The sequence below is a fragment of the Mixophyes fleayi genome, chromosome 7 (assembly GCF_038048845.1).
Source record: "Mixophyes fleayi isolate aMixFle1 chromosome 7, aMixFle1.hap1, whole genome shotgun sequence".
Classification (NCBI taxonomy): Eukaryota; Metazoa; Chordata; class Amphibia; order Anura; family Limnodynastidae; genus Mixophyes; species Mixophyes fleayi.
The window spans coordinates 105845017-105855309 of record NC_134408.1 but is presented as its reverse complement, the minus strand read 5'-3'; the positions used below and the strand labels follow the sequence as shown (position 1 = coordinate 105855309).

The window sequence follows — 10293 nt, the reverse complement described above, 5'->3', positions numbered from 1 at the left end:
AACTGGGCTAGAGCCCTGGGGCCTCTGGAATCTGGGGGGTCCACCAGCAACCCGGCCCTGCTCTAACCACATGCATTTAATGATGTTACACATGTTACCACTGTGGGCAAAATCTAATACAATCTTTGTGCCAATATTTGAATAAACATTAATCAGTCAAATTAATTACAGCTATTAATTTTCAACTTTATTTTAATTTATGCAGATGCAGAAAAGCTTAATTCTTAATTAAGTCTAAAGTCAAGAATGATGTCATCTGCAGAGAGTAACATTAGTCGTGATGAAAACAGCTTTAAGTCCCAACCTAAAAGAATATCGCATCTTGTTTCTAACTTGAGGCAGACAAACAAGATCAGGCGCCAGAAAAGAGCAAATTTTTCTCCTTCTGGGGAAGAAAAGGTATTTCATTTTTTATTTATCAACTAATTTGTTAATCAGTGGCTGCTAGGTCATTGAGCACAGAAAATAAATTAGACTTGATATAATCAGAGTGCCCTGTTTTCAATATTTATCTTTATAATATGTATAGTTAAACCTTTGGCTTGAAATGACATATATCATTAATAATGTCATATGTAATTCTACTGTTTACTTGTTATAATCATATGTGATTGCAGAAAAATATATGCTCCTGGATTTTAGAGAACATTAAAAAGAAAGAATGTATGTATTATGTGGAAAGCTCAAACATGACCGATCAAAGGTATGTTTATTTATTTTACAATTCACATTTATGTATGTGATTAAGAATGATTTTAGCTTTTTAACTATGGATTTTGTATATTTGGTAATAAAGGGAAGCTTTGTGCCTCTATATATTGTGCATGTAGGCTGTTTATAATAAATAAATACACTTTGTAATATACAGATATAATGAATGACGTTTTCAGCTTACAGTAGGCTATCTTTAGCAATGCACATCTGCATAATAAGACCTGCCAGGGTGTTTACAAATGGGATGCTTACCTATCTTATTACATAGTGCATGCATTATATACCTGTGGACTCAGCACACTGTTGCAGCTTTATCTTCCACTCCTCCCCATAGATTATTAAAGGGACACTATTACTACTGTACCTTGACACACATCTGCTTAGTGTATAGAAAACCAATTGTTTGGTTAAAATCAGCTCTAACTAAAAGCTATCTTCTGCCTTGTGCTCTTCAATTGTTTCCCCGTCCATTCTGACATTGCTGAAGTAAGTCTCCCTTAAAATATTGCATTATAACATCTACTGTGAGTCCTACACAAAGGAAGCAATTATACTTATTTATGTTCAGCTCTCTTGTGCATCTCTTCACTTAAATCCTTCTCTCTGATGAGCTCATCCTACTTATCACTGAAGCTCTTCAAATCCATAAGAAAAATCCAACGATAGTATACTATTAAATCCAATGATTGTATACTATTAGATGTAGTTTAACTGATCTTTTCTGTCTGTTACAGTGACCATTGCTTTACTGTTAGCATGAGAACAGTCCCTAAACCTACAACATTTTGACCCACTTGCATGTATCAACTACCTGAAAGACACCTTGCTTTAGCAGATATTTTATTTAGCAGTATTAGTAGAACCAGCATTTGCCATTTTTCTCAAAATTGTATCCAACACTCTTAACAACTATGCACTTTTAAAAATAAATGAAGAAATGGGTTTCGAAAGCTCTCCAATCTCAATTGCAGCTTAAAATAATCTTAAATGTTGATAAGAGGACAGCAATTAAAAGGAGTGTAAATAAATATTTAACTGCTATTTATCTCTCACAGACTTATAACTCTAATAGTGATAGTAATAATAAAATAATATTTATTTTTAATGTTGGTGACTGAGTGATATCCGTATTTTTTCAGCAATATATCAAAACATATAAAATAGAATAAAATAAAAAAAATAATAGTCAAACTCTGTATAAAATAGAAAAAATAAAATTCATCAATGTCCAGGTCAATGTAATATCTTGTGATCAGAATATCACAAGGGCACTATTTAAGGTTGTCTCTGGATACCATACTGGCGCCAGAGTATTGGGTCTCCCAGCTCCAGCGTTTTCTGTTTGTCCTGTAATTGATCTCCAATGTATGATTTTGGCTTGCTCCTGACTACTCTTCTTGTTACCCCTCCTTTTGGCTTACTTGGTATTGTCTTCCGCTTGTTCCCGACCACTCCTTTGGATTCTCCTTGTGCATTGCTGCTGCCCGAATGTTACTGACCCGTCTTGCCTTATACCACTCCTCCAAGACTGAACACCCTCTATTTACTGTATCTCAAATGCAGCTAAGTAGGAGGACCGTGACTTGCGCATCATCCGCAGCAAAACCCATACCTCCTTGCTGAGGTCCCTGGAGAACACCGGTGACACGTTAGACTCTGCACCTCCCACTAGAGCTGTGCCAACACTAGCAGGTACATTCCAGTCTTACACGAGTTGTGACAGTATCCTCAGGCCATGTCCACGGAGGGTACAGGGGCACCGTCTGCCCACGATTTGTTTCTCCACCTTGCATAGCTGGTAGAACAACAAGAATCGTATCAAGCACGACTTTTACAATGTGTTCAAGGTGTCGTCACTTGTTTAGAAACTCTTGAAAACTCTCTGGCAGTTACTGCGACAGTTGTAACTACTCCTGTATCTCCCAGTTTATCCTCTGCCTCCAGCTCCAGGGCTGTACTCTGAATTCCTTCCCTGGAAAAGTTTGATGGAGATCCGAGAAGATGCAGGGGATTTTTGAACCAGTGCGCCATACAATTTGAGTGCAACCCAGGTACATTTCCTTCTGAACGTACTAAAGTGGCCTTTATTATCTCACTCCTTAGTGGTCAAGCACTTGCCGGTGCTTCGCCACTCTGGCAATGCAATGATCCTATGCTTGGGAATCCGGCATCTTTTATTGAATCTTTTTTTGATGAACCCGGTCGAGTGTCTTCAGCTGCCTGAAGCCTTATAATTCGTCATCAGGATAATCTCATGGTCGGCCAGTATGCCGGTCAATTTCGCACACTGGCTCGAGTTAAAATGGAACAATGAGGCTTTGGTAGCAAGCTTCTGGCAAGGTCTAGCAGATCGAATCAAAGACGAGCTTGTTTCAAGGGAATTACCTTCCGACTTGGACACCCTCATCTCCTTTTGTGTCAGGATAGATCTGCGATACCAAGAGCGCACTCAGGAGAGATCTTCCTTTGGAAAAATCTGTCAATGACAACCCAAATGGTGTCAAAACCAGCGCTATGAGGAAGATCTGTGTTGAAATACATGAAGATGCTTTTTCATGGAGTATCAGGAATGGGCAAGTAATAGAGAAGACCGATTCGTAATCTTCTACTATTTTTATGCTGTGCACAGACGGTTCCAAGCCGAACTTAATTTGCGAATTTCTGAGTAGATGGAAGGCTACCAGAAACGACTGCATAACAACGCAGAGGTCTTCTTTATACCGACATGACCAGCAATGTCTGAAGAATGAGTCCAATGTAAGGCTTTTGGTCTTAAATGAAGTTCAAGAAAAGAACATTCAAGAGGAGGCGTACAGACACTGGCTCTGGTAAGTACCACAATGCTTGAAGGGTTGAGGTTCAGGAGGCATCAGGAGGCCGGAGTTATAAAAAGAGAGACCCCTACCAGCGCTCCACAAGCAACCTATGCAGCCAAATATCTTAACAATTAGTGTACACAAACCTAATACAAAATCAGTAAATGCAAAAAGAGTTTCTAAGAATCCTAACGTGAAGTTGCAACCCAAAACAGAATTTAAAAAGGAAAATTAACAAACATATGAAGTATACCTACATTCTTCTCATGGAGATTGTGGTTTGAAAGATCATGTGAATCTTCTTTAAAGGTTGTCAAGACCACTCATACCATAAAAGAAAAAACACAAATAGAAAAATATTATGGTATAGTATGTTGTGTAATCCAAGAAAATAATATACTAGTAGACATCAATATTATACGTAGATATTATTAAATCTATATATTAGACCAATAGAGGTGTCCTTGATATATGCCCGTACTGAGCCCGTGCTTGAAAACTGGCAAAACTAGTTCCAATCAATGCATATTATGGTGGAGTTACAAAGGAAAGACCCACACCACATCGACACACCAGTGTTCCTGTTTTTCAATTGGATTCTTAAAAGAATAGCAACGATTATGAGCCCTCAGAAGTTTCTTTAGTTTTGGTTTCTCCACCTCAGGAGGTATATTCCATGTCAGATACCCGGAAATTGAGAAAACAAGAGGGGACTAGCGTAATATTGTCTTGAATCCAAATTTAATAATATTCAGTATAAAATAGGAATATTAAGGAATAAGGAATATTCAATAACAAATACATAAATAAATAAACACTTCCAGAGTAAAAACAAAAGGTGTATAAGGGTACTCCTACCAGAGATAGAAGTTATCTGAACATGTTCTAAATATGGCAGATGTTGAAGTTGTCCCGGGATGATATATTAATTTCATGTCAGTCCGCTTCCATTGATAAGTTGGTAAATGATGGTGAGGTACTCCCAGTATTTCTTTTCTGACCAAACTATTACACCAACGCATTTCGACCAACTGATAGGTTTTTTTCAAGGAGACTATCCGAATACACCTTTTGAAAAAGTCACTCCGGGTGACAAAACGTGTTAGGTAAACACCTCCTGCCACCATGTTACACACCACGTGACAATCGGAAACAGAAACTGAACGTGCGTTTCAAGGGGGAACGCATGCTATATATCAGAACCAGACACGCTTATCGGCACAAGGACTGCAACTCTCTACTATGAGCCGGCCAATTGGAGTTTCCAGTAGTGTGCCCACTACCCCACAGCAAGTATTTTTCAATATTGTTTATATCATTCGTCAACTGATTTTTTCGATTTTAGGGATCTCTATGAACTATATCCCTCCTGAATAATTTTAAGTGACTGTTGACATTGAGATTTTATTTTATTTTTATTGTGGACCTAGCTTGCTGTGGTCATATCATGCTTAATTATGTTTTTTAATAACAAATTGTGATTATCCTTTATTAATCGTATCCTATGCCTGTACCTAACATCCTATCATTGTAGCAATTTGGTAGTGCATTTTGGATTTTAGTGTAATACACATATGGTCATACACTATCAATCACTATTTGAGCGCTGGATCAGTACTGTTTCTTTTACTGAGTCTCCTCGGGCGGCCTCCCTATTACTGAGTAGGAAGGAGAGTTTCCCAGTCTCTTAGGACAAGAATTTAGTAAAAGACCGGAATCACCACATTAAAAGCAGAGTATTTGCTTTAAGTCTCTCTCACGTTCTTCAGGAGTCAAACAGGAGTGACCAATCTGCATTGGTTCCTCTGGAGATGATACCAGATTTTGGAACTGGGGGGCCAGACAGGGAACAAGAGAGGATTATTGCTTTTATCAAAGTAGGTCCTTGATAAAGGTCCCTTCTTTAGGTCAAAATGCGTTTGCATGTTATGACGTTTTTGACACAAGTTTATTTTTTGCAAGTTCACTCACAAGAGGGGAATCATTTTTCTGATTAACATTCTGATCATAAGATGTTACATTGACATGGACATTAATGAACTTGAATTTTACTAGCTTATACAGTGTTGCACTATTATTTTTTAATTTTATTTTATATGTTTGGATCACAATGCTGTAAATCTACAAAGAAAATAAGTATTTTTTTCTTATTACTATCACTATTAGAGTTATAAGTCTGTGAGAGATAAATAGCGCTTAGATATTTCTTTTTGCTTCTTTTTAACTATGCACTTTAAGTCAATACCTGCATATAGGCTAGGAAGTATAGTTGGTTTACAGCAGACATTAAGGCATCACTATTAGAAAAAGATAAATTAGGAAAATAGCTTGCAAGTCTCGCAATTTGAAAGGCTGATAGATGTTCAGAACAGTCAGAAACTATTGTACAAAGCTAATCCAGTACTCTAAACCATTATTTATCATTCTAAACCATATGTTGTGTGCAAATTTCTCTCCAAGTTATGGACTACAATAAAAAAAAAAATTTTGGCAGTAAAAACTTCCCCTCTCAAAAATCATCTTCTTGGCAATGCAACTATCATTAATATTAAAGAAATATTACAAGCCATCAATAACCACTTTGTAACTGTAGAGCTAGCTTTTGATTACTCACCTGTACGCAAGCTCCCAGCTTACTATGCAACCTTCCCAATCTAATTATCTTGATAGGTATATAATATATTCATATTGTTTTGTGTGTACAGATTTCTTACTGACAGATATTTTGGTATACTATTTTAAACTGTATACAATTGGTACATGTTTGGAAAACTTTAATGTAGATGTTATATTCACATTAAAGCAGATATAATGTCACTTACATGAATTTTATTTCATTTTATTTTTAGAAAGTGTATATGTATGTGTGGATACCCCAAAGAACATCATATAGAAACAGCCACAGCACCACAGCTCTTCCAAAGCAAAGGGACATGGAATGAAAGTGAACACATAAAGGAGGTTCCTACAGATGCATTTGGAGATATCAGCTTCACTGGGCTGGGACATAGAGTTGGAAAGGTTTGTTTCATTATTTTTTAGTATTGTGATAATGTGCAATTAGTTTAATCTATTCCATTAAAAGCTTTTATGATTAATATTTCAGTAATTGTGGGCGATTTTTGTAATCACTTCAAAACCATGCAGGCCAAACTCTTTATGTTACATCTAAATTATATCATTTATTTACAAGTTTGTAGATTTAATAGATAAACTATATTTAACAGCATGTGATATTTTCTCTTATTTTCTACATAATTCCTGGAAATTATCCAATTTTTTGCATATAAACATATCTCTTCATTTTGTTCCCAAGGGGAAATTTTATATATTTTTCTGTTCCTATATCCACAGCTGGCATGTGGTTACATCGTCCACATATATGTGTGATGTCACACATAAATGTATGCGGAGGTAGTCATCATTACCATGACCACCATTCCGAAAAGAGCTATAGTGACACTAATATGCCAATCATTATAACTCCGGCTTTGAGGAAATGCAGACTTACCTAAAAAGTGATACAGAATATTTCCGACATGAATGCTAGAAACCAACAGCAGAAAATGCCGTCACTGTGATTGTCGTCGCTTAAAATGGCGATAGTCACATTGGCAGTATTAAGGGGGCAATACGTGGACCTGGCAGCTGTTTAACGTACAAAGCTTATTTAAATAAGTACCCCAACCAATGTATGTGTACAAGTAAAGATGTGTGCAAACTCCTGTGTTTTGGTTTTGGTTCTAAAACCTTCTTTGTATTTTGGCTTTGGCCAAAAATCCTCATGCGTTTTGGTTTTGGCTCTGGATTTAATTAAAAATTGTGACAAGAAAGTGAAAACTATATAATTTTGAGCTGTTTTTGTTCCTGCATTAGTATTTATATGCTTAACATTCATTTACAGTCTATTTTCCAATGACCTCTTCACAACTGTCAAAATTTTCACTAATATTGGCCAAAGGATGCAGCAAGCTGACTGGCTGAAATTAGTGACAGAGTAGCGGCACAAATACATGACAGTTTATTAAAAAATACAATCCCTATGAAACATAGTGGCACAGCTGTGACAGACAGGATGGTAGTTTTAATAAAGTAAAGAACACCTTTAAAACATACAGGCAGAAAACAGGCTGATAGGTGGGTCTGAGAAGTGAACTCAGAAGTGAAATGGTTTGAGAAAGACAATGTACGTATTTGTTATTCTCAATTTTAGAGAGCATGTGTGACACATTGAAGAGGGACAACAGCATCAGTAATAAATTGTAATTTAAGAAAGGAAGACACACCAAGGAAGCCAAAAGCCATAAAATAGAAAAGAATCTCCAGTGTGCTGGAGTAAGGTAACATGTTCCCCTTTCCTATCTCATGGTTTGATGTGTAGGCCTTATGGCTTGTTGTTGTTGTTCCAGTTGCTGAAGCATATAAAGTGTGGAATTCTGGTCATTTGTTTGAAACTGCAATAAGCTACATGCACTTGCTTAATGCCAAAATGAAACGGGCAATAGACAGCATCTCCTGCACCGACCTCTCATTTTTTAAGAGATTCTGAATAACCAAGTTTATTGTGTGTGCAAAGCATGGTACGTGTTGAAATTCACCCAGTCGTAATGCACACGTTTGCTCCATTATCATCAATGAGGATTCCTGGGGAGAGTCTTAGCTGAGTGAGCCATTTTGCTATGACATTCCTGAGATTTTCCAACAGATTTACACCGGTATGATTCTTAGTGCAACTAGCGAAACAGAGAATAGCTTGCCTGGGTTTGACTCTTTTAAAATCAAGTGTTTGACTGTGAAGGCAATTGAGGGCCAGTATGACATCTGTACTATTAAGCTGCCAAACAGGGCACTATGTTTGACCGCACAACCCCCCCCCCAAAAAACAACAACATTTTTTAGCAAATCAATTGTATTAATCTGAACAATATTGTGGAGCAGTTTCTACATTGCAAGGTAACAGTCCCTCCCTGTCTCATTGGGAATTCATATGGTGTGGTGGCAGCTACAAGTATCTACAATTTCAAGTAACTTTACTCCTGCGGTCAGTCTTAAATCAGTCTACAGATCAGGTGCATCCCAGTACTGGTATTGTGAGTATTTTCAGTGGTCAATCAAGAAAATACAGAGAGCACAACGATAACACTGTGTAACATACAAAGTAAAATCACAACAGTTATTGCGGTGTATCGCATACTAAGGAATCTTTAGACAAAAATGACCAGTTTTTACAGTTTTAAAGAGTAATATAAAATGGGTGTAGGAACAAAAGAGATTGTTGGGGGGGGGGGGGTGAGGGGGGTAGGACCATAAAGATAAACACTGTAAATATTTAGAGGGTAATTAGGGTGTGTTGAGCCTATAGCAGAGGGGGAAATACGTGTTGGGAAGAGTTAGGGTCATCACACATGGGTCAGATCGGAGGACATGGAGCGTTGAGGGGGGAAGGTGTGTTCCATGGCTAGCCAAGGAGCCCAGACTTGACTGAAGGCGTGGCCTCTATCATGGAGGTAGTACGTAATCTCCTCCATAGCGGCCACGTGCCAAATCTGCCTCTTGAGAGCCAAAAGGGATGGAGGTGAGGTATTTTTCCAATTAAGGGCTATGAGTGATTTGGCTGCTGTCAGGATGTGGGCAGTTAATTTCTTGGAGAATTTGTACAGGTCTTGGGGAGGGTAACATAAAAGAAATATCCAGGGATCTTTTCGGGATGGGGGCTTCAAAAAGGGTATTTAGGAAACTATGGACTGAGTCCCAGAAGGTGGTGATCATCGGGCAGGACCACCAAATATGAAGCATCATACCCTTTTGGCCACAGTCCCGCCAGCAGTAGGGCGAGGAAGAGGGAAACATTCTATGGAGTCTTGTGGGGGTGTAATCATAACGGTAATACATTTTGTAGGAGGTTTCCTTTTTCAACCTCTACTAGTAAAAAAGGTAATGTGGGAAGAAAGGGTAAAAAAGGGAATTCCAAATCTCAACAAATTTTGTCAGTCTCAAAAAAAAAATCAGGTCTTGAAATAATTACTGATGAATGTGGTGATTTGTCTAAAAAATTAAAATAGCTAACATTCCATACACCACCAAACGTTCCAAGACAAGGCTCACACCATGATGATGTTTTGCTAGGAGTGGTCCTACTACAGAGCTTACACATACTAGAATGCCCATTGCAAATGGTCATGCATCTTCTCTGACTTCCCATACACCACTTTCTCACTCTGGGCCTGATTCATCAAGGCACGCATTCTGAGCGCAGTGTCCATTTGTAAATTAGCTCTGTGTACTCCCAAATTCAACAAGGAACTGATTTGAAGATACATGCGCTGATGAATTTGATATAGGTCTGCTCTGCTCTGCTCTACTACAATGTAGGATATGTCCAATGTGGATCGTAAATTTGCAAAAGAAAAAAAACCAGAAAAAAAATATATTGAATTAATGTTAATATAGACATTAATAATAAAACAGTAAACAAAAAAAGTGTTTTTTTTTATTTTTATCCCCCTTGAAATACATTTATTATTATAATCATAATGTCTACTGAACATAAAATACATGTTTACAGATGCTCCTGTTTGCAACAATATATTGTAGCATGCGTAAAAGACTGTTATCACTAGTATTCAGGTGATGACAGTATTACCAAGGACAAATTCAACACATACACGTGATGGCTTTAAATTTGTGTAATGAATATGTGTATTGCTTTTTTTTTTTTTAAAAATAAATTTTATTATATTGACTTACTATCTATTTACCAATG

The 10293-nt window shown here is 37.3% G+C and overlaps 1 protein-coding gene across 3 annotated transcripts in view; it reads left to right on the top strand.

The window, feature by feature from the left end:
* The first annotated feature begins 212 nt into the window (after positions 1–212).
* The window catches only part of TRPM2 (transient receptor potential cation channel subfamily M member 2), a 168724-nt gene continuing 158643 nt past the window's right edge, over positions 213–10293 (top strand). For all 3 annotated transcript variants that reach the window (XM_075180247.1, XM_075180246.1, XM_075180248.1), the window contains exons 1-3: positions 213–399; positions 618–703; positions 6380–6551. In XM_075180247.1, coding sequence (XP_075036348.1) covers positions 247–399; positions 618–703; positions 6380–6551 — 411 coding nt within the window. In that variant the 5' untranslated portion in view covers positions 213–246. The remainder of the gene's footprint in view (positions 400–617; positions 704–6379; positions 6552–10293) is intronic.